General features: G+C 50.2%; 1 protein-coding gene across 1 annotated transcript; it reads left to right on the forward strand.

The window, feature by feature from the left end:
- The first annotated feature begins 1,529 nt into the window (after positions 1–1,529).
- ADGRG3 (adhesion G protein-coupled receptor G3) lies at positions 1,530–25,472 on the forward strand. The gene is made up of 12 exons (XM_052656519.1): positions 1,530–1,581; positions 8,170–8,332; positions 13,866–14,004; positions 15,793–15,939; positions 16,744–16,878; positions 17,406–17,445; positions 17,627–17,718; positions 17,875–17,987; positions 20,520–20,800; positions 21,009–21,102; positions 22,418–22,692; positions 25,360–25,472. Exons 1-12 carry the CDS (start codon positions 1,530–1,532, stop codon positions 25,470–25,472), a joined length of 1,644 nt encoding a protein of 547 aa, XP_052512479.1.
- The last annotated feature ends 759 nt before the right edge of the window (positions 25,473–26,231 follow it).

Here is a 26,231-nt window from a genome sequence, read left to right on the forward strand (position 1 = left end):
GTGGCCCCTGCTCTGGCTCTGCCGGGCCTTCCCAACCACTTTGCCAGTCCCCGGTCCTATCTCCCCAGGCGGGCTGCACACTCTGGGTTCCGGTCTGCAGGGCTCAGGCTCTTCTTTACAAAAAGGCATCCGGGAGTCCCTCTGCGAGCCCCAGGCACCAGGTGGGTCTCCAGGGGTGGAACCTAGCAGTCATGGTTCACCGAGCCCTTGCCTTGACCTGTGGCTGGGAGAGAGGAGGCGGCAAGTCAGGTGGAGGTGGGCGGAGGGGCAGGCCAGTGGCTCCCATTCACCCTTCCAGCCTTCCCTGCAGAGGAAGTGCCTGGGGTCCTGTCAGATTCCCACCTGCCCCCCGTGTGGCCCCGACCCTCCCAGGGCCCAGAGGGCCTAGCAAGAGGCTGAGTCCTGTCTGGACACTATGTGGGAGGAAGGGGAAAGAGAAGCCAGCCAGGGCTGGGCGGGCCTACCCGTCTTTTGAATCCTCCCCATGCCTCATAAAAAACTCGGAGCAGAGGTTAGCTCACGCCAGCTCAGGCAGCCGGGAAGTGGCCAGGACAGACGTCAGCCCAGCTCTGACCAAGACCCAGGGCCCTCGCTCATACCTCTTCTGTTTTTCCATCTGCTGGGTGGGGGAGGGAAGTGGCCCCGGGGGCCTCCAGGCCTGGCTCCTCCTCTCCTCCCAGGACCCTAGCAGGCCTGGGCTTGAGCCTTGGTCTTCAAATCCTAGGCCTGAAGGAGGGAGTGTCAACTCTCTCCTCATCTTCATTCTCATCCCTACAGCCGAGCTGCATGCCTGCTGCGTGACGGGTCTCCTCACACACCCGGCATAGCCCTAGGAGGCATTGCTGCATTGCTGTGTCTGTTTTGGTGGTTTAATCGCTCAGTCATGCCCGACTCTTGCAACCCCATGGACTCTAGCCCACCAGGCGCCTCTGTCCGTGGGATTTTCCAGGCAAGAATACTGGAGTGGGTTGCCATTTCCTCCTCCAGGGGATCTTTCCAACCCAAGGATCGAACCCTGGTCTCCTGAGCTGCAGGCCGTCTCCTACAATGCAGGCGAATTCTTTACTGACTGGGCCACCTGGTGTCTGTTTACCAAAGTGGGAAATTGAGGCTCAGAGAGGCCCCTCGCTTGTGAAAGGAGGATCTGAAAAAAGAATTGTTGGTTCCAAAGCCTGGGCCCATCATCACTCCCCAGGAACCTGCTCAGAGCTTCTGTGGCTGCTGGATCCCCACACCCACCCAGATAAGACCCAGGAGCAGTGTCCCTGGGGTGGGTTCAGCAGCTCCCAGGGAGTCTGGGCCCCTCTGCAGATGGTCATGGGGCGGGGTGAGGCTAGGAACACTGCTCAGTTCCCTACACTCACCTTTCACAACTTAACCGACGGTGCCATGGCACAGGAAGGGAGAAAGAGGCCACAGGAAGTGGTGACACTGCGGGGTGGGGGCCAGGGAGGGCCGGCTCAGCAGAGCCTGGGGCCAGAAGGACACACAGCTGCAGGGCTCTGGCCGGCGGACGAGGCTGGCCCAGGATGGTGGCGCCCAGGGCCCTGGGGGTCCTGCTACTCCTGCATCTGGCCCCAGGTGAGCAGTGGGCTCCCCACCCCCTCCTGCCAAGCCTGGGAGAGCCGGGGTTGGGGACGGGGAGGGCTGGGGAGGGGGCATGTCCGGAGCGTGTCCTCTGAGGAGCCCACCCTGACGGCCGCCTCACCTCCTCTGACCTCTGGGTCAGTTTTACTGTCCTGATAAACTTGGGTCAGCACTCGTCTTGGGTCCCCGTGCCTTCCCCGCAGCACCCTGGAGACGGCGGGGGGCCATGGAGCATGCTCCCTGACCCCTACACCTCAGGCTGTGGCTCCCTGACAGTCTTGGCTCTGGGACACAGGGTGAAGGGATGGGACAAGCCCTTCTCCACTGCCTCTGAGCCCCTTGGAAAGGAGTCTGGGACCCCCTGGAGGCTGAGGCCAGACACGGCCTGCACTGCCCTCCCACCACCACCAACCCCTTTCCCCAACCACACTGGTTCCCCTTTCCTGACCCCACAATAGCTCCACGGTACCCAGTCACCCAAGCTGAGAATTAGGCTTTCCATTCCTTCACTCTTGGCCTTTCTTTCCCTAAATATATATATACATATTTAATGTGGGGCATTTTAAAAGTCTTTGTTGAGTTTGTTACCATATTGCTTCTGTTTTTTTGACCCCAAGACATGCGGGATCTTAGCTCCCCAACCAAGGATCGAACCCACACCCCCCACACTGGAAGGCAAAGTCCTAACCACTGGTCCGCCAGGGAAGCCCTCACTCCTGGTCTGGCACACATCCACATGGTGGTTGTCCAGAGGCAGCCTGAGGGTGCCAGGCTGTGCCCTTGCTGTCCTCCTTCCTGGGAAAGCGGGCCCCCACCCCTGGCCCACCTGGCCAGCTCTCCCTGGCTGCTCTCTGCCGTCTGCAGCGACCCCCTGGGGCAGAGGACGATGCACCCTCCCCATGGGCTGTCTGTTTTTCTGAGCCTTGGCTGCTCCTCCTGTTTCACTCTTGATTCAGTGAGTGGCCTGAGTGCCCGTGCCTCATCCCCACCCCGGTGTGTGTCCAGCGTGGGGTCACATGGCTTTGGATTGATCTCTCAGGGCTTCAAGTGAGCCTCTTCTCTTCAAAAGTTGGGAAATTCAGGGACATGCAAAATTCAGTCTAAGGCACAAAATAGGGCTTCCCTGGTGGCTCAGATGGTAAAGAATCTGCCTGCAATGCAGGAGACCTGGGTTCAATCCCTGGGTCAGGAAGATTCCCTGGAGAAGGGTATGGCAACCCACTCCAGTATTCTTGCCTGGAGAATTGTGTGGACCGAGGAGCCTGTGGGGCCACAAAGAGTCGGACACGACTGAGCAACTAACACACATGGACATGGCTCAAAAAAGTGTGAAAAATGGCAACGTTGTGCCAGAGGTGTGGCAGCAACACTTGAAGGATTAATTAACTTCATAACCAACAGTGGCTCTTGCTTGACCTCATAAGGACCCTGGGCCCCTCACAGAAGTTGTAATTTTCTGATCAGGCCTCAGAGTCCCCTCGGAGTGACAGTTTCCCCTGTGGTGAGATGGGTGCTCTGGCTCAGCTGTTTAAGCAGTGTGAGGAGCCCTGAGAGGTTTATGTCTTGAGGTAAGGTCCTTTCTTTGAGTGTGTTTTTGGGCAGTTGCCATGCCTTCATTTGCTCTTTTCATTCATTCATTCCCGAATGAATGGAGCCCTTGACACAATGTCAGGCCCTGTGCTCATATACCATGTGGTCCCTACTCTCAAGGGACTGACATTCTAGCAGAGTGACATGGGTACGTCAAAGGAGTAGGGACCCAGAGGCAGAAGTGTGTGCGTGTTCAGTCGCTCAGTCGTGTCCAACACTTTTGAGACCTCATGGACTGTAGCTTTCCAGACTCCTCTGTCCATGGGATTTTCCAGGCAAAAATACTGGAGCAGGTTGCCATTTCCAACTCCAGGGTTTCCTCCCAACCCAAGGATCGAACCCTCTTGCATCTCCTGCGTTGATTGGATTCTTTACCACTGTGCCACTGGGAGGTATCTAGAGGGAAGCAGACGGTCTCTAATAAAGGGTTAGTTTCCTGGGACTTCCCTGGTGGCCTAGTGGTTAAGACTTCACCTTCCAATGCAGGGGATACAGGTTTAATCCCTGGTCGGGGAGCTAAGGTCCTACATGCCTTGTGGCCAAAAATCAAAAACATAAAAGAGAAATAGTTGGGGAGTTTGTAATTTCCTCGGTTCTGTCTGGTGGCAACAAAAATTTGAAGTGATGGACAGACCAGTGTTACAGCTCTCGGATGGGCCAGTGTTACAGCTGTGTTACAGCTCGTTTTGTTTTTTTTTCCTCTTTATTTTAATTGGAGGCTAATTACTTTACAATGTTGTCGTGGTTTTTGCCATACATTGACATGAATCCACTATGGATGTACATGTGTTCCCCATCCTGAACCCCTCTCCCACCTTCCTCCCCATCCCATCCTTCTGGGTCATCCCAGTGCACCAGCCCTGAGCACCCTGTCTCATGCATCGAACCTGGACTGGAGATCTATTTCACATATGATAATATACATGTTTCAACGCTATTCTCTCAAAATCATCCCACCCTCGCCTTCTCTCAGAGTCCAAAAGTCTGTTCTCTACATCCTGTGCCTCTTTAGCTGTCTCACATACAGGGTCATCATTACCATCTTTTTAAATTCCATATATATGTGTTAGTATACTGTATTGGTGTTTTTCTTTCTGACTTACTTCACTTTGTTTAATAGGCTCCAGTTTCATCCACCTCATTAGAACTGATTCAAATGTATTCTTTTTAATGGCTGAGTAATACTCCATTGTGTATATGTACCACAGCTTTCTTAGCCATTCGTCTGCTGATGGACATCTAGGTTGCTCCATGTCCTGGCTATCATAAACAGTGCTGCGATGAACACTGGGGTACACGCGTCTCTTTCAATTCTGGTTTCCTCGGTGTGTATGCCCAGCAGTGGAATTGCTGGGTCGTATAGCAGTTCTATTTCCAGTTTTTCAAGGAATCTCCACACTGTTCTCCATAGTGGCTGTACTAGTTTATATTTTTCACTTAGAAAGCAAAGGAAAATACATCCTCAAGGTGTGAGGGTGGGCCAAACCAAAAGACATGAAAAGAAGAGAAGCCCCTGGCCCAATTTTGGCTTCTCTTTTTATATGTTTTTTCTCCTCCCCTTGAGCCTGCCCTTTGTAAACTGGGCTAGCCAGGAGGGCTGTTTGTTTTACCTGAGGTTCTCACTCCGTCCGCGAATCTTCCTTTGTTCTACTTTCAGGGACTTTTCCCTTCTTTGTCTCTGTCTTTTAGCCATCGCCATTCTGGACTCCTTTTTCCTTTCTGACTACCTAACAGAAGCAATACTGTAATAAATTCAATAAAGACTTCAAAAATGGTCCACATTAAAAAAAAAAGTTTAAAAAAGGCAGAGGGGGGATACTTTACTAAGGACAGGTCAGGAACAAGAGTCTGTGGCTGTCGGCAGAGAGAAGCAAGCCAGTGATGGGGAGGCTAGGGAGGAGCAGGTACTGTCCTGCCCTCTGACCTCTTTGCCCATCCCCCACTCCCCATATGAACCCGGATTGATGTGGTCCTTGGAGACCAACCTCTGGGTCAGAGCAGGATGGAGAAGAGTAGGGTGGGTTTGGAGGGACCTCTGGCACAAAGGCCTGGGTCAGGCTCTCCCCGTCTGGGCTAAATGCTTCTGATAATGTCTTCCAAAACTAATTGCAAAAAAAGATGTTTTGTAATCTTCTCTGCCCCAGGTACTTGCCAAGAGCTTCGTAAGTCTGAAGGCCCTGAAATCTCATGGCGGGCCAGGAGGGAGGCTCTGTTCACACCTGCGGAGGTACCCCCTGTACCCAGCACCCATGAGTAGCCCTCAGGCACGCAGAGAGCTGCCATTAAAAGACAATGTTCCCTCCCCTGGAGCTGACGTGACACTTTCCTGGGCTCCCCTCCTCTTCCCCTCTGCTCTTCTTCCTTCTCTCTTTCTCCCTCCTGCCCTGTTTTCTCTCTCTTCCTCCTCTTTAAAAAATTATTTCCCTTTTATTTCTGGCTTTGCCGGGTCTCATCGCTGCCTGGGCTTTCCCCTCGCTGTGGTGCAGAGGCTGCTCATTACGGTGGCTGCTTTTGTCTCGGAGCGTGGGCTCCAGGGAGCGTGGGCTCCAGTACCTGTGGCTCCCAGGCCCTAGAGCACAGGCTCAGTCGTAGTGGCTCCCAGGCTTAGCTGCTCTGCTTCTTGGGGGTCTTTCCAGATCAGGGATCGAACCCATGTCTCCTGCAACGGCAGGTGGATTCTTTATCTCTGAGCCACTGGGGAAGCCCCTCTCTTCCTCCTTTGCTTAGAAAGAAAACATGGATCTCGTTCTGCATATTCTCACCCATCCTGTGCTTTTTCCCATTAAACCACATATTATGGATATCTTTACAATCTAACAGAAAACTAAAGTTCCTTTATAAGCTACTTAAAACATTGTCACACATAGCCCTAATTATTATATACACTCGAAAATGTTACTGTTTTACCCTCATTTACCCTGACTTTGCTGTGCTGTTGTCTTTACTATGTATTTCATTTTTGTCTTAAAATTTAACTGGTTTCATTTAATGTGAAAGTAATACTGTACATACTTTTAAAAAAAATCAAACACTGGAGAAGGGTGTGAAAAAATGAAAAGTAAATGTCTCCCTGCCTACCTCACCCTCAGCTCCTGGTGGGCCAGTTAGAACCTGAGGGCACAGATGGTCAAGATCCAGGCTCACCCCTGTAAAGGAAACGATAAAGCAGTTCGTGGAAAAAGACATACAAATAGATGCTTAGACTCCTTCTAAAATAAAAATGAAATCCAATTAACCCCCCAGCCTAGCGAAGATTTGAAAGTTTGGTGAAGTCTAGGACTGTGAGCGTCTGAGTAAGCAGTCACTCTTGCCCATTTGGGTGCAAGTCTAAAGAGCTGTAGCCCTTTTGAGAAGGAAATTTGAGGACTTTGAGGACTTCCCTGGTGGCCCAGTGGTTAAGAATCCGTTTGCCAGTGCAAGGGTCATAGGTTCAATCCCTGGTCCAGGAAGATTCCACATGCCACCAGACAACTAAGCCCACAGAGCAAATTGGTCTGTATGCCACAACCACTGAAGCCTGAGTGCCTAGAGCCGGTGCACTGTAAGTAGAAAAAGCCTGCCTCAGCAGCAAAGACCCAGTGCAGCCAAATAAGTACATAAAATTGCATACATCTTTTTTAAAAAAAGAAGGAAATTCAATAATATCTAGCAATTTTCCAAAGTGCATACATTTTGATATAGAAATGCCGAGGATAGGAATGTTTTCTATGAATTCATAACATACACTGACAAAGATGTAAGTATTCAAAATAGTAAATAAAAATAAAACAAAACCCCCTAAATGTTCACCAAGAGAGGACCAACTGAAGAAGCATTGCAATACCCGTATACTGAAATAGTATGCAAATATATGATGAATGAGATGGATCGGTATGTGCTGACACAGAAAGCTCTTTTAGATATATTGCTAAATGATCCCATTCATGTAAATTTGTAAATTCGCATAAAATACTTGCATATGCATAGTCATTCCGTGGAAAGTTGTACAATAAACTTTTATAAGTAGTAAACTCTGGAGTGTGACCTGGGAGTTGCAGGGACTTTTACTTTTCATTTTATGTCCTTGTGTACAGTTGGTTTTTAAAAACTCTGTTCATATATTATTTTTGTTGAGAGATAGGTAAATATATAGACACATCCTTCCATCCAATGTAAATACATAAATATGCAAATAGTTTTACAATGCCTTTCTCACCTCCTGGAATAAATAATACTGACTCTTTGTACCCCTCCGGTGAGCTGTGAGCTATGTCCTTAACACGTATGATCTCTAATCCTCCCCACAACTAGGAAGGAAAGTATCATCAGCTTCATTTGGCCAATGGGACTGAGTATCAGAGAGTTTAAGTAATTCATCTGAGGTCACACAGCTAGTGACCTGAAGCTTGCACTCATCCCCTACCGGGTGAAAGCTGACCTCTGGTCCTGGAGCCTCCAACCAGCTGTTGACCTTGCTCAGTCATTCTGCTTCAGGGAGCCTCACTCTGCTCTATTTTCCACCTATACCAGGAGGTAGCCATGAGGGTTGTGCTGGGAATGTGGGAGAATGAGGCAAACCAAAACAGATCATGTCTAAGAGTTACACCATGCGTCCCACTTGTGAAGGCTTTGAAAAGTCTGATGTGGAACAAATGCAAAAAAGCCAGGCAGACTCCCTGGAGGAGGCAGGAAAGGGTACCTGCACTAACATGAACCTTTATCTATAGAGTCATGTGCCAAGCCTTTTGTACGCACTTTCCCTGAAGTAGCCCACTGGCCCTGTGAGATGTGGGGGGCGGGGGTGGTGCGGCAGGGGCAGGATATTATCTCCTTCACCTTGAAACCGAGGTCCAGGGAGGATATGAATCCATCTCAAGTTCACACAGTTGGTGTGTATGTATGGAGTTGGGGTTCTAGTCCACACCACTAGACTCTGGACCCTGAACTCCTCTACCTTCTGCTCTTGTGGCGCCTCCCCATGCAGAACATTCACATTTTGCATCCTTCCATTAGATGAGGGAGATTTCACACGCAGAGATGAAAAGCCAAGAAATGTCTGCCAGGGCTTCGCCAATATGAACTCGTATGAAGACTTCGACCTTAACAGAACTGCTGGTTGCTTCTCAAAATGTACACATTCTCAGGAGGAACTCTGCCATCTGGGAAACTTGCAGAGGTAAAGGGCTCTCTGAGCTGGAGCAGGAATCTGGGCCTCTCCCATAAACATTTGAATTCAAGTTCTTTGTAGACATATGTTTTCATTTCTTTGGGAATGGAATTGCTGGAATATATAGTAAGCAAATGTTTAGCTTTATAAAAAACTGCCAAACTGATTCTCAAAGTGGCTATATCATTTGCTTTCCCGTAAGCAGTATAAAAGGGTTGTAGTTTCAATACATTTTTACAATACTGTTGGTATTTTGGGTTATAGCCATTTCACTGAGTGTGGATGGTATTTCACTATGGTTTTATTTGCATTTAACAAATGACTAGTGATGTTGAGTAACTTTTCATGTGCTTGTGTATTTTCTTTGGTGAAATTCAAATCTTCCTCTCTTTTAAAAAACTGGGTTGTCTTCTTACTACTGAGTTTTAAGAATTCTGGATACAAGTCATTTATCAGATGTATGATTTGCAAATATGTATTCTCTCCCAGTATATGTTTTGTTTTTTCATTTTCCTAACAATGCCTTTTGAAGATCAAAAGCATTTAATTTTGATAAATTCTAACTTCAATTTAAAACATATCAAAGAAATGTTCATCTAGCAAAGCTATAAAATTTTTCTTCTAAGTTTTCTGCTCTAACTGTATTGTTTGAAGTCTTATAATTAAGCTCAATTAGCATTTGAGGTTCATTTTTTGTGCACAGTGTGAGATAAATGTCTAGCTTTATGTTATTGCTGTAATTTTGCATTTAGATAGCTAACAGTTTTGGCACTATCTTTTTTAAAATTTTTAATGAATGAATGAATTTATAGCTGCCCTGGATCTTTGCTGCTGCAAGGTGAGTGGAGGTTATTCTTCACTGCACTGCTCAGGCTTCTCATTATAGTGGCTTCTCTTGTGTGGAGCACGGGCTCTGGGTGTTCGGGCTTCAGGAGTTGCAGCTCACTGGCCTAGTTGCCCCGAGGCATGTGTAATCTTCCTGGACCAGGGATCGATCGAACCCATGTCTCCTGCACTTGCAGGTGGATTCTTAGCCTCTGGAGCACCAGGGAAGTCCAATTTTGGCACTGTTTATTAAAGAGATTATGCTTTCTTTATTGAATTGCATTTGGGAGGGCATTTCATTGAATGGCTAAATACTAGCTCCTGGAATGTCTTCTTCCCACTGAGATAGTAAACCAGAAACAAAACAACATCGATGGGGGCAAATACAGAGGTTAATGCAGCCTTGAAAGAAGCAGAAGTGATAACACCTGCCATAACTCCATTTAACACACCATCAGTCAGGTGGGTCTTGGAGAATGACATGGACTGTCATAAACTTAATCAGGTAGTGAATCTAATCGCAGCTGCTGTCCCTGATGAGTATGTTTTCACAAAGAAATCAACACAGCCCTTCGTATTGCTATGCGGCTATTACATGGCTAATGTTTTTTTTTTTCTCCAAACCATTTTTCAAGGACTTCCAAAAGTAGTTTGCTTTTTGAAAAAGTTTTTGAAAAAAAATTTGGCTGTGCTAGGCCTTCATTGCAGCATACGGACTTTTCTCTAGTTGCGGTACAAGGGCTTCCCATTGTGATATGTGGACTTCTTCTGTTGTGGAGCATGGGGTCTAGAGTGCTCGGGCTTAGCATTTGCAGCACGTGGACTCTGTAGTCGCAGTGAGGGGAATTTAGAGGCCCCAAGGCATGTGGGATTTTAGTTCCCCAACCAGGAATTGAACCTGAAAGTAGTGAAAGTGAAAGCCGCTCAGTCGTGTCCGACTCTTTGCGACCCCGTGGGCTACACAGTCCATGGGATTCTCCAGGCCAGAGTACTGGAGTGGGCAGCCTTTCCCTGCTCCAAGGGGTCTTCCCAACCCAGGGATCGAACCCAGACCTCCTGTACTGGAGGCAGATTCTTTACCAGCTGAGCCACAAGGGAAACCCTAGAATACTGGAGTGGGTAACCTATCCCTTCTCCAGCAGATCTTCCTGACCCAGAAATCAACCCAGGGTCTCCTGCTTTGCAGGAAGATTCTTTACCAACTGAGCTATGAGGGAAGACAGTTGAACCTGAGTCCCCTGCATTGGAAGGTGGATTTTAACCACGGGACCACCAGGGAAGTCCCTGAAGTCATTTGCTTTTACTTGGCAGAGCTAACAGTATATAGCCACAGTGTTTCCTCAGGGCCACATGAAGTCTTTTCACTGTCATAAGATAATTCACAGAGACCTCACTCATCCTGACATTCTGTAAAGTTCACCACATTGACAACATTGCTGATTAGATCTGATGAGCAGAAAGCAGCAAGTAGTGAAGATGCTGTAGGAAGACACGTGTGAACCAGAAGATAGGAGACAAACTCCCTAAGAATTCAGGGTCCCATCACCTCAGTGCATCTCCTGGACATTCAGAGGACTAGAGAATATCAAGATGTCCCCTCCAAGGTAAAAGACAAGTTGTTGAACTTCACAGCATTTACAACAACAAAAAAAATGTATCATGCAAACAAACACAAACAAAAAGATATCTCAATAGTTAAATTAGTATCAGACAAAGAAGAGGACCCTTAAATGGGTGTCAGCTTTACAATTAAAAATTCAGTTATACATCTATGGAGAAGGGAATGGCAACCCACTCCTGTATTCTTGCCTGGAGAATTCCATGGACAGAGGAGACAATCCATGGGACCACATAGAGTTGGACAGAACTGAGTGACTAACACTTTCTTTTCATTTTCATTTATGCTTTAGAATTTCTGAATATATGTTACTTTCACAACTAAAACAATTTTTAAAAAGTGCTCTGAAAGCCAGATCAGAAAATCTCCCCTCAAGAAAGTAAATTCATGGTCTGTTTTGTAAGGGAAAGGAATGTTTGGAGTGCATGAGGTGAGCTACATGTATTGTGAAATAAAATTCTCTATTTTATTTGGTAACAATAAAAATCACAAAACTTCTTTGTTTAGATTTTTGAAAGATAAAAAGTAGCATCAATTGGTGTATCTCAGTCAATGGATTTGGACAGTCTCACCCCACTGTTCCTGGCTGGATGTTCTAGTTGCCGGATCCATCCAATCTCATTTGCACATGTTTTCATGGATTGTATTTCATAATATTTTTGTCCTGTGGTTTCCTTGGAGTTTTACTCCTTGGTGCTGTGCAAAGTCACTTCAGTCATGTCTGACTCTTTGTGACTCTATGGAGCCCACCAGACTCCTCTGCCCATGGGATTCTCTAGGCAAGAATACTAGAGTGGGTTGTCATTTCCTTCTCCAGGGGATCTTCCCAACCCAGGGATCGAACCAGAATCTCTTATGCCTCCTGCATTGGCAGATGTGTTCTTTACTACCAGCACCACCTGGGTAACTGTGACTATTCAAAAAATGATGTTGAAATAAAATTCTCCCTTTTGTCTCCCTTGCAAGCCCTCCATAGCTACTCCTTTCCAGTAGCCTTGATCTGGCTCTATTTGTTCTTGTTCCACTTCTCTCTCATTGCTACTTCAGCCTTCACCTGTTTAAAATTATTTTTAAAACATGGGCAACACATCTTAGGACCCCTTGCTCAGGAAGAGGAACTCTGGCCAGAGAAGTTTCAGCACCATGGAGAGCACCAGGACAGGGACTGGGTTGGGGGGGGACTTGCCTCACCCCAACTTTCTAGCCCAGTGGTCCCCAACATTTTTGGCACTAGGGACCGGTTTTGTGGAAGACAACTCCTCACCTCCTGCTGTGCGACCCAGTTTCTAACGGTCCATGGACTGATACCCGTCTGTGGCTCCGGGGACCGGGGACCCCTGTTCTAGCCCATGGCAAGAGGGCTACAGTAAAATAAATGACAATTAAATTTGTATTCTATGTATTCCAATGCCAGTTCAGTTCCAATAAGTCAGTGTACATAGAGCTAAGTCTTCAAAGGCTGAATTCCCTGTGTTCACTTAGCACTTGGTAATAAATGTGAGTGAGCTCTCACACCGGGGCTTCCCTGGTAGTTCAGCTGGTAAAGAACCTGCCTGCAATGCAGGGGACCCCAGTCTGACTCCTGGGTCAGGAAGATACCCTGGAGAAGGGATAGGCTACCTGCTCCAGCATTCTTGGGCTTCCCTGGTGGCTCAGATGGTAAAGAATCCACCTGCAATGTGGGGAACCTGGGTTTGAACCCTGGGTTGGGAAGATCCCCTGGAGGAGGGCAAGGCACCCACTCCAGTATTCTTGCCTGGAGAATCCCATGGACTGAGGAGCCTGGCGGGCTGCAGTCCATGGGGTCACAAAGAGTTGGACATGACTGAGCGACTAAGCACAGCACAGCCGAGCACAGCCCTCACACCACACCCTGATCATCCCACAGTTTCAACTACCCAGAAGAATTTCTCCAGAGAAGATTTACACAAACCAATGAACACATGAAAATGTGCTCAATATCATTAGTCACTAGAGAAATGCAAATTAAAACCACAGTGAGATACCACTTCACACCCCCTAGGATGGCTATATTTGAAAATGAAACAAAGTGGAAAATACTAAGTGTTGGCAAGAATCTGGAGAACTCAAAACCCTCACCCATTGGTGATGGGACTATAAAATGATGCAGCTAATATGGAAAACAGTTGAATAGTTCCTCAAGAAGTTAAACATAGATTACCAGCAATTCTGCTCCCAGGTATCCACCCAAAAGAATTAAAAGCAAGTCTTCAGGGGCTTCCCTGGTGATCCAGTGGGTAAGACTTCACCTTCCAATGCAGCGGGTGAGTTCAATCCCTGGTTGGGGAGCTAATCACACATGTCTCCTGGCCAAGAAACAATAACACAAGACAGAAACAACATTGTATCAAATTCAATAAAGACTTAAAAAAAAACAACACCTCTTCAAACAAAAGCGTTTATGTGAATACAAGCAGCTCTACTCACAACAGCCAAAAAGTTGAGACAATCCAAATGCCTATCAATGGAAACATGTATAAACAAAAGGCGGTATATACATATGAAGGTATATTATTCATCCCTAAAAAGGAATGAAATACTTACACATGCTATAACATAGGTAAACCTTGAAAACATACTAAGTGGAAGAAGCCAACAGACCTGATAGCACATAATTCCATTTATATGAAATATCCAGAATAGGCAAACTCATAGACTAGTGGTTGCTAGAGCCTGGGGGAAGAGTACCTGCTTTATGGGTTCAGGGTTTCCTTTTAGGGTGATGGACATTTCTGGAGCTAGATAGCAAAGATGATTTCAAATGTTGTGCATGTCTTTCATGCCACTGAATTGCACACTTTAAAATGGTTAAGATGACAAACTACATTGTAATGTATTTTGTTACCAAAAAAGAGAAACAGGTACTCAGGAGGGCCTCTGACTAGAATCCCTCAGAACTAGCATGAATCGCTCCCGTGCACCCCTCTTCTCCTGCAGCATCATGGTCTTCCCTTTGATATCCTGGGTCACCCCTCCTATACCAAGAGCCTGATGATCGCTGTCCATGGTATTCCTCCTCCTGTCATCCAGGTGAGTAAGTGAGTGACTCAACCTGCAAGACCCTATCTTCCCTTATAGATATTGGCTGAACTTCGAGACCTATCTGGTGGAGAGGAGTCAGACGGACACATTGAATGCGTCTTTTTTGACGGCGCTTGTCAAAAGCATCAACACCAATGTCTCAGAAGACCTGTACTTCTCTCTGACCCCCTCTCAGGTGAAGACTCCCCCCTCCCCTTTGGTGGGTTCTGGCCCTACTTTCCTCAGGCATATTTTTCTGAGAGAATCATGGTCTGTGCTTGGTGTCCATCAACAGTTGTCCTTCCCAAGTCACACTGGGTAGTTCTCTGCCACCTAGCTAGTGCGTGCTGGTGAATTAGCTGGATGAGTGGATCCTGGTAACAGATTGTCCAGGGTGCTAGCATGAGGCCTTCAGAAGATTGCCAAATAGAGAGTCAGCGTTCTAGTCCTGGACTCTCCCCTACCTGACAAAGTGTCCTCAAGGGAATCCCCTCCCCTCTCTGGGCCCCTGAATCCTCATCTATAAAATGAGCTTGAAGGCTCCTCGAAAGTCTGACATTCTCAAGAGAACTTCTATCAGGGAACATGTTAGAAACCAGACAGAGGCACTGATGGAGGTACTGCAAAGGGTTAACAGGCAGACTCTGGATTCTGCCCCTAACTAGTTACTGTGATCTTGGGCAAAGTACTGAACTTTTCAGAGCCTCAGTTTCTCCATCTGTAAAATGGGGTGGTATTGCCCACTGTAAAGGTTATCAGACAGGGAAAATGCAATAACATACAGGGAATATTTGGTGCAGTGAGGGCACAGCCTCCCTCCAGGCATAAAGCAGAAGTTTGAGCAGCAAGGAAGTGGTCTGTCACTGAAGGACTTTTAGGTCAGCCTAGAGAAAGAGAGTGGAGAAGGCAATGGCACCCCACTCCAGTACTCTTGCCTGGAAAATCCCATGGATGGAGGAGCCTGGAAGGCTGCAGTCCATGGGGTCACTGAGGGTTGGACACAACTGAGTGACTTCACTTTCACTTTTCACTTTCATGCATTGGAGAAGGAAATGGCAACCCACTCCAATGTTCTTGCCTGGCGAATCCCAGGGACATGACTAAGTGACTTAGCAGTAGCAGCAGCAGAGAAGGAGAGATGGAAGATGGAGGGGCCTTTCTCAGCCCTTTATCACTTCACCCTAGCAGTGGGGTAGGCACCGGCCTCTGAAATCACCCACATGTCCTTTTGACAAGGTTCTGGGCTAGGAAGCAGAAAGTTGAGGCTCTTGGCTATAACACGTAGCTCCCCCTCTTTCCATGCCCATGGGTGCTTTTGAGGCAGGATCAGGTGGGACCAGGCTGCAGCCCCAGGGGAACAGTGAGGTCACAGAATGGATGAAACACACTTGGCAACGACCCATGAAAATTTATTTTAATATTTTGCATTTTTAGCTGTTACAAAATGTGTTGTTGGGTGGGGATGGATATTACATTCAATGTGAACTCTTGTATTCTTCCTCTTTGTCCTCACTGTCTCCCTTCCCGATGGCCTTATGCTTTTCCTTTATACCTGAATCAGAAACCAGACACTGTCATCCTAGCCCTTGTCAGCACAGCAGGGGTCAGGACCCTGGCCAAAAGCACTACTACTGACCCTTCCTCACACCTGCAAACTGACTTGTTCAGGTGTTTCCCCTTCATAACCCACTTTCAGCCTGCCTGACTGGTGGCCACGTGGACACCTTGCTGACTCCATTCTCCATATTGGGAAAACTGAGGCTCCACAAGGGCTATGACTTGGCCAGGGGCTCACAGCCTGAACAGAGCAGAGCTTGGACTGTGTCCCCAGGTGTCCCACCTCTCAGAGCTGTCCTCGGACCCTGGTGCTGTCCCACCACCCAGCATGCCTCAGTTTCTCCTTCCAGCTGGGGGAGGGGCAGGAACTGTGCTGGTGGCTGGGCTCCTCAGGGAAAGACAGAAGTGGCTGGGTCTGTGGTTGCAGATTCCGAAGCAGATGACCAAGGATGAGCACCAGCACCTTGACAGAGTCCGGCTGCCCAAGAGCCTTTTCGGATCCATGAAGAGTGGCAGGCCGATGGTCCGGTTGGGCATAGTCGTCCTGGACATCGGTCCAGGGAATGTCTTCAAGGTGAGGAGAGGCACAGGGTGGCTGAGATTCAATGCTGGGTTCACTGGGATATGCTTGCCCCCTCTGGAGTCTTTGCTGAGGGACCCAGTGGGGATGAAGGAAGTGATGAACGTCTCCAGCCAAGGTCATCTAGACCTATGTCCTTAGAGTCTGGACTGCAGGCTCACGCTGGTTATTCCCAGTTGGTATTTAGACACTGCCCCCCATCAGTGTCCTTGGACTTGTATCTGTATCCCAAGTGAGTTCATTTCCTGTGTGCATCCTTGTCCATGAACAAACATGCATCTCTTTTCTTATTCCTGATTACACACATAATCATGTATGTGCTGGTGTGACCATGTTCACACAAGCAAGCATGCGCATTCCCTTGCAAATGTGTACCAGGTATGTCCCCAGAAGTGTGTCTGCACTCACACGGGGCGTGTGCCTCCCTGAGTGCTGCTGGGCAGGGGCTCCCCACCTGTAGGCATCCACTGTCCTCCATCTCTCATCTGATCTTCCTTCTAAACCTGTGCTCCAGTTAAGAGGGCAGAGGAGGCCTGGGGACCAGAAATGGACAGCTATCAGATACACAGCGTTGTGGCCATTCGGCCTAGAGTGTAGGGCCCGTCCTGGCACAGCCGGTGCAGACTCCAGGAGCAGCAGGAAGAAGGTCACCCATGACCCCTTATCCCCTGGACCTCTGGCTCCAAACTTTTCCCTCCAGGCAAGGTGCACAAGCCCTAGAAGGTCCCAGGAGCCCCCACCAGGGTTGGGTCGGGGGAGCCCCTTGTGTAGCCTGGCTTCCCCCACATCCCTCCACAGGGCTCCCTGCTCAGCCGGGAGGACGGCAGCAGCGTGTTGAACAATCGCATGGTGGGCTTGACTCTGGGTCGCATAAAAGTCACCGAACTGGCTGAGCCTTTGGAGATCACTTTCTCCCACCAGTACCAGCCCCCCGTGAGTCCCCCACCCTGGCCTGGCAGTTCCCGAGGGGCACATGGGCAGGTGGGCATCCCCAGGCATATAGACAGACATGCAGGGGACTCTGCACCCCTTACCCTCCCACATCCACTTGGAGAAGCCATTAGGACCACACACACAGTTGTGCCCATGGACACATGTCCAGCCTATGCACGCAAGTCCTCCCAACATGCTCCACTCACGTGCTCCCAGAGGGGCCTGGCAGACCTGGCAAACCCACACGCATACACATGGCTTTGCACATCTGCTCACATGTGCGCTCCCCTAAAGGAGCCCCCAGACATACGCCCCTCCCACCCACACCAATCCACACCCCACACACTGACCTGGGATACATCAAATGCTTCAAATGTGGTTCCTGTGTGACCACAGGCTGAGCCTTGCTTCCACCTAATGCAGGCACATGCTGAGACATGGAGCACCTCCCACTCCCCCTACCCTCCTCTCCCCACTCCCAGTCATCCCTGCCTCGCCCGCCCCTGACTCCCACTCTCTGGCTTTAGAATATGAACCTCAGCTGTGAATTCTGGGATGCGACTAAAGGTAGGGCCTGGAGGACCTTCCCCGGGTAAGATGAAGGGAGGGTAAGGGTAAGTCCTGTTCTTAGGGGACAGGACTTCAACAGCAGAGCCGACCCCTCTTCCTTTCCTCTCCGGACCTCTCTCTTCCCTTTTCCTGCCCTCCCCTTTTCTATGCTCCCTCTCCTTCTCCCCTGGGCCATCAGGAGACTGGTCTTCCAAGGGCTGCTCCACTGAGGTCGGAGTCCGCAGGACTGTCTGCCGCTGTGACCACCTGACCTTCTTCGCCCTGCTGCTGGTAATAGTGCCCCCTCCCCAACCATCCCAGCAATTCCAGAAATGCCGAGGCTCCTGGGCCAGGGATCAGGGTGGCTGTGGGCAGGGGCCAGGCCTTTGGGGTGTGCGGGCCTAGCCTCCTATTGATAGGATTCTCGTTTGGGGGAATCACCCACAGAGGCCGACCTTGGATGAGGCCACCGTGAAGGCCCTCATACACATTTCCCAGGCTGGCTGTGGAACCTCCATGATCTTCCTGGCCTTCACCATCGTCCTCCACACTGTCCTGAGGTGGGTCACCCCGCCCCAGCCCCACTCCTTCCAGGAAGGAGACCCATCACCTTCCTGCCCTCAAGGACAGCAGCAGGGCAGGGTAGAAACCAACAGAGTAGTGTTAATCCTGTGTTATACTCATATTTTCTCCAAACCTCAGCTTCCTCATCTATAAAACAGGATTGGAGGCTGAAAAGTGTCTGGCTATTTCAGTTACAGGTGGCAGAAACTCAACTCAAATTCACTTAAAACAGATAATGCATGGTTCACGGGACTGAAACACCCAAGGTGATCTCAGTTCAGGTGATGCTGGATCCAGGTGCTCAAAAGATGTCCCTGGGACTCCGTGTCTCACCACTTCGCTTTCTCCTTTGTCAGTCACGTCAGGCAACTTCTTCATACTCAGGGGCCTTGCAGAGCCCCAGGCTTGCATCATAGCTTCTTAGCTGCCTAAACAGCTAATCTTCTGAACTAAGCCTCAGAATTGAAGTCTCTAAAAAAACTTTATTTTGAAATAATTATAGACTAACAGGAAGTTGCAAAAATAGTACCTAGTGTTCCAGGGTTCCTTCATCCAGCTCTCCTCAGTGATGACATTTTCTATAACTGTGAAAGTGAAGTTGCTCAGTGGTGTCTGACTCTTTGTGACTCCATGGACTGTAGCCCACCAGGCTTCTCCATCCATGGGGTTTTCCAGGCAAGACTACTGGAGTGGGTTGCCATTTCCTTCTCCATCTATAACTGTAGTACAGTATAAAACCAGGAAATTGATATTGGTACAGCACTGCTCTTTGGAGAAGAACTCTTTGTGAATGAGCAACTAACACACACACACACACACACACACACACACACACACAGCACTGCTAACAAGAATACAGAGCTCATTCAGTTTTCACCATTTTCCACATGCATTCAATTGTGTGTGTGTGTGTGTGTGTGTGTGTGTGTGTGTGAGAGCATGTTTACACATGCACACTGGACTGGCTAAATCATTTGCAGGGCCCAGTCCAAAACGAAAACATGTAGTCCCTTGTTCAAAACTCATTAAGAATTTCAAGATGGTGACAACAGAGCATTAAAACAAGCATAGAGTCCCTCTGAGTGCAGGGCCCTGCAGAGATCATACCCCAAAGAAGCTGAGCCCGTGCATGCCCTGTGTGTGTGTGTGTGTGTGTGTGTGTGTGTGTTCAGTTTTGTCCCTGTACTGCAGAGTTGAGTCTCACTCGAGTAACTTAGACCATGTGCCCAGGACTAAACAGGCCCACTGTGGCGAAAGGATGGATGACACTGATTGGTCACGCCAGATCACGTGCCTGTTCTTGGGTTTGAGGTTCATGGCTGAGAGTGGGGAAGGGTACTCCTTGGGAAAACCCAGCGCTGTTGCTGGAAGAAGGAGGAGCAGGGACAGCAGAAGCTGCTGCAGCTGGTCCCAGGCTCTTCTGGGCCCCGGCCATGGCTGAGGGACCCACAGGAACTTCTGCTGAAGAAACCCATGGGAGCAGCCCCATGCCCAGCCTTCTGACCCATGACTGACTTGGAGCAGCCCTGGGTCTCCTGACTCCCAATCTGGGCCCTCCCATTGCCCTCCTCCACATGCTGGTGCTGTTTTTCCAGGGGGCTGCGGCCCCCACCAGCTCCACCCCCCAATCTCAGACCAAACGATGAGTGTAAGTGGTCCCCACCCCCATCCCCAAGCCCTGGCCCAGAACACTACCTTCATTCCCAACAAGCTAAGCATGACTTGCCAGCTGGTTGCCCTGCTGGACACTGAGAGAAGTGCTTGGAGTGCCAGGAGGAAGTGTCAGTATCTCCCAAGGGTGGGGCCTGGCATCTCAGGTGAGGAGGACGTTATCCCTCATGCCCCCTCCAGGTAGCCCTAAGGGCCCATCCCTCCAGTGAGAGTCCTGCAGGAACTGATTGTCTAGAAAAGTGCAGTGAGCTCCACAGAGCAGGCGTGGAGCCCTGGGCTCAGCCTGGAGCCCCTGTCCTGCTCTGTGACTCTGAGTCCCTGTCCATCTCTGAGCCTCACCTCCTTACAGTTTCTAGGCCTCAGGCATCCATGCACCATCCATCCAGTCACTCAACCAGTGCAGGGCCTCCTCCTGCTTATTGTGCTAGGCCCAAGGTCACAGCATGGAGAGAGATGGAAATAAGGGGCAGGAGAGTTACACTGCACTCACTTCTGGGAAAGGTCCACCTAAGCATGGGATAGTGGCCTCCAGAGACAGCCTTCACAGGAGGAAACATCCAAGGAGGGCTTTGAAGGTGGAGCAGGAAAGGCACCTGAGAGCAGAGAGAAGAGCATGGGCAAAGTCTGAGAGCTGTGGAGAAGCAAAAGGCATTCAGAGAGTTGCAACTTATACGGTTTGGCTCAAGCATGGAGTCAAGGAATGAAGCCAGAAAGATTCAGAACCCACAGGGTCCTGCAGGTCATAAGAGAGCCTCTGGACTTGAACCAGAGGGTGCTCACACTGGCAGAGAGGTGGAACAGAGGCGGTCAGACGGAGAGGGCTGGGTGCCCTTCTGCACTGGCCCTTCTTGCCCCAGGTTCTCCCGGCAGAGGTTCAAGTCTGAAGATGCCCCCAAGATCCATGTGTCCCTGAGCATCAGCTTATTTCTTCTGAATCTGGCCTTCTTCATCAATGTGGGGCAACGCCTGAAGGGGTCCGATGCTGCCTGCTGGGCCCGGGGGGCCATCTTCCACTACTTCCTGCTCTGCGCCTTCACCTGGATGAGCCTGGAAGCCTTCCACCTCTACCTGCTCGTCATCAAGGTCTTTAACACCTACTTCGGCCACTACTTCCTGAAGCTGAGCCTTGTGGGCTGGGGTAGGTGTCTCCTGGCCAGGCAGAGGTTTGGCTGGCTCTGTCTGGATGAGGCCAGAAGGGGACCAGCCTTGGGGAGGGCCATGGGCAGGGGCAGCTCCCACTCTGATTGGCTCAGAGCTCGAAGGATGGACGGTGGGATGGGGATGTGAAAGAGGACGTGCCAAGGGAGCCTCAGCGATGCCATACGTCCTTCCCTCCTCGCCCCCAGTCCTGCCTGCCCTAATAGTCATCGGTACTGGGATCGCCAACAGCTACGGCCCCTACTCCATCCGTGATGAGAAGAACGTCACCACGCTGGAGCTGTGAGTGGTGGCTGTGGGAGTTGGGGTGACCTCAGGGTCCTGGGGGCACAAATTAGGGCCAGAAGAAGGTGGGAAGAGGGGAGAATCCCAAAAAGAGAGTAAATCAAGGCCAAGGATCCTCAGATCCAGCTAGCTCGTGGCCTGGAGGGATAAACTGAGGCCCAGAGAGAGGAAGGACAAGGAGAGAGGAGGCTGAGAAGGAGAGAGGACTGGACCAGGAGGCAGGACGCCCTGCTCCAGCCTGCGGTACCACCAGCCTCTATAGCACCTTTGGGAAAATTTTAAAAGGTACCCCCTTTATCCCTCTGACCTGCCATGCCAGGTGCCCAGCCTGGTGAGTGCAGGGTGAGCTGGATTTCAGCCTCCCTCTGCCCCCTAGCCAGGTGCCCTTGTGCAGGGCAGGACTCTCCAGTGCTTGCAGCAGCTCTGGTTCCATGCAGACTCTGCCTCTGAGTTGCTGTGTGACCGTGGGCAAGCTTATCCCCTCTCAGAGCCTCGTCTGTACGATGGGGGTTGATCCACACCTGCTCTGGGGCCTCGCACCCCTGCAGTACAGGGGACAGTGGAGCCGATTTGAGCCTCTCCCAGGGCTCACGCCTGAGATCCGTGACTCTGTGCTAAAGAGTTGGCGGGGCCTTGGTGCTGTGCCCAGGGCCTCGAATGCAGGGTCCCAGGGGCCAGACAGGTAGCATAAATGCTTGCAGTGGCCTGAGTGGGCGTGGCTGCAGACTGGCAGTCACACACCAGCCTAACTGGGAGCTGATTACTGTCCCTCAGGAAGGTGTCCACAGAGCTGCCAGCTGTATGGTTTTGTAAAAGAAGCAGAAATTGGTATATTTAGGGAATTCCCTGGTGGTCTAGTGGTTAGGACTTGCTGCTTTCACTGCCAGTGCCTGGGTTCAGTCCCTGGAGGGGGATCTAGGATCGAATCCCGGTCTCCTGCATTGCAGGCTGATTCTTTACCATCTGAGGCTCTAGCAAAGCCCAAGATCCCATAAACCAAGTGGAATCTGGATGTATATGCCAAACCTTTAACTTTTAAAAGGGTGTTCCTTAATTCAGCTTTTTTTCCCCAAAAAAAGGTAGGGTGAACAAAACATGCCTTTGGGACAAAATTGGCCTTTTGTACCCACTAGTCTAAAGGGATAGCAACCTGGAGCCTCATGACATCCTCTCCCCTGGGAGAGCAGGGGAAGGATGGATGGATATGTGGGCGGTGCATCTTTTTAGTCAGAGAAGAACAGCCTGGGGAGACTGCCCGGGGCTTGCTCTCAGGGGACTTCCTCTGGTCCCAACGGCCATTCATCTCCTCCAGGTGCTGGTTCCGTGAGAAAATTGCCCTCTACGTCACCGTGCACGGCTATTTCCTCATCGTTTTCCTCTTCAGTGCGGCAATCCTGAGCCTGGTGTCCTGGAAGATCTTCACTCTGTCGAGTGCCACAGCGGGCAAGGAGAAGGGGCAGCACTGGAAGGGGGTCCTCACCCTGCTGGGCCTCTCGTCCCTGGTGGGCCTGCCATGGGGGCTGGCCCTCCTCACGTCCCTGGGCCCGTTCACGGCCTATGTCTTTGCGCTGTTCACCTCTCTGCAAGGTGAGGCTCCTGGGCTAGGGAGGAGACGGGCTGCCTTCCTGCGCCAGAGGGTGTTGGGGGGCTTTGGGGGAAGGTGTGGATAGCAAGAAACAGGATTCTACTCAGGCTAGCTCAAATCAAGGGTTGTTGTTTAGTCACTAAGTTGAGTCTGATTCTTTTGTGACCCCACGGATTGTTGCCCACCAGATTCCTCTGTCCATGGTATTTCCCAGGCAAGAATACTGGAGTGGTTTGCCAGTTCCTTCTCCAGGGGATCTTCCTGACCCAGGGATCAAACCCACACTTCCTGCATTGGCAGGTGGATTCTTTACCACTGAGTCACCAGGGAAGCCCGGTGGTACTCAAGGGTACTGATTTTAAATATCCAAGGCTCCCCCAAGCACCCCAGGGTAGGAAGACTGGCTGACTTCATGGGAGCTGGTAGCAGGGTCAGGAAAAACCACCAAAACCAAAGCAGATACTTGTTCCATCTTTTTCTCTGGAGTCTCAAGTCTCTCACCTTCTCTCTGCGGTAACTTTTCCCCTCCACGGGCCCGTTCTTACCCATGGCCTCCAACTGGCTGCCCACGATGACCACCTCATCCCTATGTCATCTTCCCAGTCCGCTGACTGTGGTCTGGTTCAGTCTTTTCTATGTTCTTAGGAGAGTCAAGGATCTGACTGGGCCATCAGACATCCATCTGTGGTTCAGTCATCTGTGGCCGAGAGAGCAAGATCCTGTGATATGCTGGCTATGTGACATGAACAGAGTCTTGGAGGTTCTGTGGAGGCAGGAAGGAAATGATTAGTGGAGGAAATGGTAGATAAGCCTGCTCCCGGCCCCAACAGAATTTTTCCTCCCATATCCAGCAAAGGGGCAGGCACTCAGGGTGCATGTGGGGCAGGGTTTCCCTGCCTGCACCTGTCCCCTTTCCTCATACCCCTGTTTCATACACACAACTTAAAGAAGTATATCACAGCCCGACTGTGAGGGAAAACAGCCTGGAGAGGAATGGCAAGTGTGGCTTTGACTCACAGTCTCATCCTGTCCAGAGCAGTCACTAGGGACACAGGGGGTCTAGATCCAGCGGGTTCAAGCCCACAGGAGAAGGGCTGGCTCCCAGTGCCTCACGAGACTGCATGGCAACGTGGTTGGCAGCATGGGTACAAGCAGTTCTTGTTGTTTAGCTGCTAAGCCATGTCCAACTCTTTCCTGACCCTGTGGACAGTAACTCGCCAGGCTCCTCTGTCCATGGGATTTCTCAGGCAAGAATACTGGAGTGGGTTGCCATTACCTTCTCCAGGGTATCTTCCTGACCCAGGGATCAAACCTGCATCTCCTGCATTGGCAGGCAGATTCTTTACCACTGAGCTACCTGGGAAACCCGGGGAGAGGCAGACCTAGGTTCAAATCCTGCCTCCACTCACCACCTCAGCAACTCATTCAGCTCCTCAGATCCTTGTCATCTGTACAGCTGGGGATAATCCCAGGACTTTTCTCACCAGGTCTCATGATGAGTAACTGAGATAATGTGTGTGTGGGACGCAGTAAGTCTTCAATATGTGGGAACAATGCTAACAACAGAAGTCATATATTATTAGGCCATCAGAGACTGGCCCTAGATGAAGATTCATGAGTCCACATCTGAGAAGTCTCAGGGGTTAAGGGTTGGGGGCATGTCTTGAAACTGTGGATTGTCATTCTTTCTGAGGTTACCCATTATAGCTAAACCTGAACACTTCATGCCCTGAGGTTTTCCGACTGACTGTGAGTAACTCAACGGCTTCCCTGATAGCTCAGTTGGTAAAGAATACGCCTGCAATGCAGGAGACCCCCGTTCAATTCCTGGGTTGGGAAGATCCCCTGGAGAAGGGAAAGGCTACCCACTCCAGTATTCTGCCCCAGAGAATCCCATGGACAGTCCGAGGGGTCTCAAAGAGTCAGACAGGACTGAGCCACTTTCACTTTCACTGAGTAACTCAGTATTTCTCTCTTTCTCACAGAGCCCTCAGCCCACTTTAACTGCCCTTGAAGTCTTTTCAATATTTTTTTTAACAAGAGTACTTTTTTAAATTTTTGCCTGTGCTGGGTCTTCATTGCCACACACAATCTCTTTGTTGTGGTGTGTGAAGTTTTTTAGTTGTGGCACACAGGCTTTGTTGTCTGGTGGCATGTGGGATTGTAGTTCCCTGACCAAGAAACCTGTGTCCCTGCATTGGAAAGCAGATTCTTTACCGCTGGACCACCAGGGAAGTCCCCTCAGTACTTCTACTGTTGTATAGGGTTTTAGTTCTAAATTTCTTTTAAAGACACAAAAAGATTTTTACTGCTCCCTCAATGTCTGTACTTACTACAGTTTTCATACCTCACACCTTCCCTCTTCTTCTTGCTGAAGCACATCCTGGAATAACTCTTTATAAGAAGGGCTGTGGTCGTTGTTTCGTGTGGTTGAAAATCTCTTCATTTCAGCCTTTGTTTTATGTGATAGATATGTATATAGATTTTACTTGAAGAACTGGTTTTCATTCCCAAGATACTGATCAGGTCCTTTTTCAGGAGCAGGTTTCACCTTGGGGGCTGATGTTTCTGTGCATTCTTGAACTCTCACAGTGGAGCGGTTTTGCCTCTGGGCAGCCGCCAGCCCCAGCGCTGCCCCAGGCTCACTGAGGCTTTCTCCTCCCTGACAGGTGTCTTCATCTTCTGCTGGTTCATTGTCCTCTACTGCCCCAGTCAGGGCACCGTGACCTCATCTTCTGGCACTGCCCGGGTTGACCATGCCCACACCGTGTCTCAAGAATAGAGGAAGGCCATGTGGCCAGGCCGAGCCTGCCCTGCGCTCTGGACTCAGCTCTAATTCGCCATGTGACCTGGGGGCGGGGAGAAGGGGGTCCCTGCCTCCTGGGCCTCAGCGCCCTTCTCCGTACAATGTGACTTGGGAGCCAGGGGATGGGATGGGAAATATGTTGGGCCATGTTGTCTCAAATGTCTTATCCAGATACCCCTATGGGTCTGAGAGTTCACAGATCCAGGACGACAGGAGTCTCAAGTCCCTGTGATCCTGAGACCCCTGCCAGCACAGAGCGACACCCTTACCCTGCCCCCATGCCCACCCCCCGCCCTCAGCGAAATGGCCTTCTAGTCTCAGAAAGCCTGAGTTCCAGTAAGGAAGTCAGCCCTTGGCTGCCTTGTGAAGGAGTCTCCAGCCGCTCCCCTTCCTTCCTTCCCCTCATCACTGCCCTCCCACAGCTCCGCCCTTGGGCCACCTGTACCTGAGGGGACACTCAGGGGCCACAGCCCGCTCAGGCGTGGGGGGCTGCTGTGGACTGGAGGTTTGTTTTGAGGGGGTGAGGGGGTTGCTCCTCCTCTGGTCTCACCTGGTCTCAGCCACTCTCTCCAAGGCCCATCCTCACAGAGGTCTCCCTGCTGCTCAGGGGCTCTGGGAGCCCCTCAGGTACTGGGGACCCTGAATATCAAGGAATGCCACTTACTCAGTAGGTGGGCTACCTCAAGCAGTCCCCAGTCCCTCCTCTGGACTGCCTCGCAGGTGGCCCTGATACTG

This window comes from Budorcas taxicolor, chromosome 18, assembly GCF_023091745.1.
Source record: "Budorcas taxicolor isolate Tak-1 chromosome 18, Takin1.1, whole genome shotgun sequence".
NCBI classification, from domain to species: domain Eukaryota; kingdom Metazoa; phylum Chordata; class Mammalia; order Artiodactyla; family Bovidae; genus Budorcas; species Budorcas taxicolor.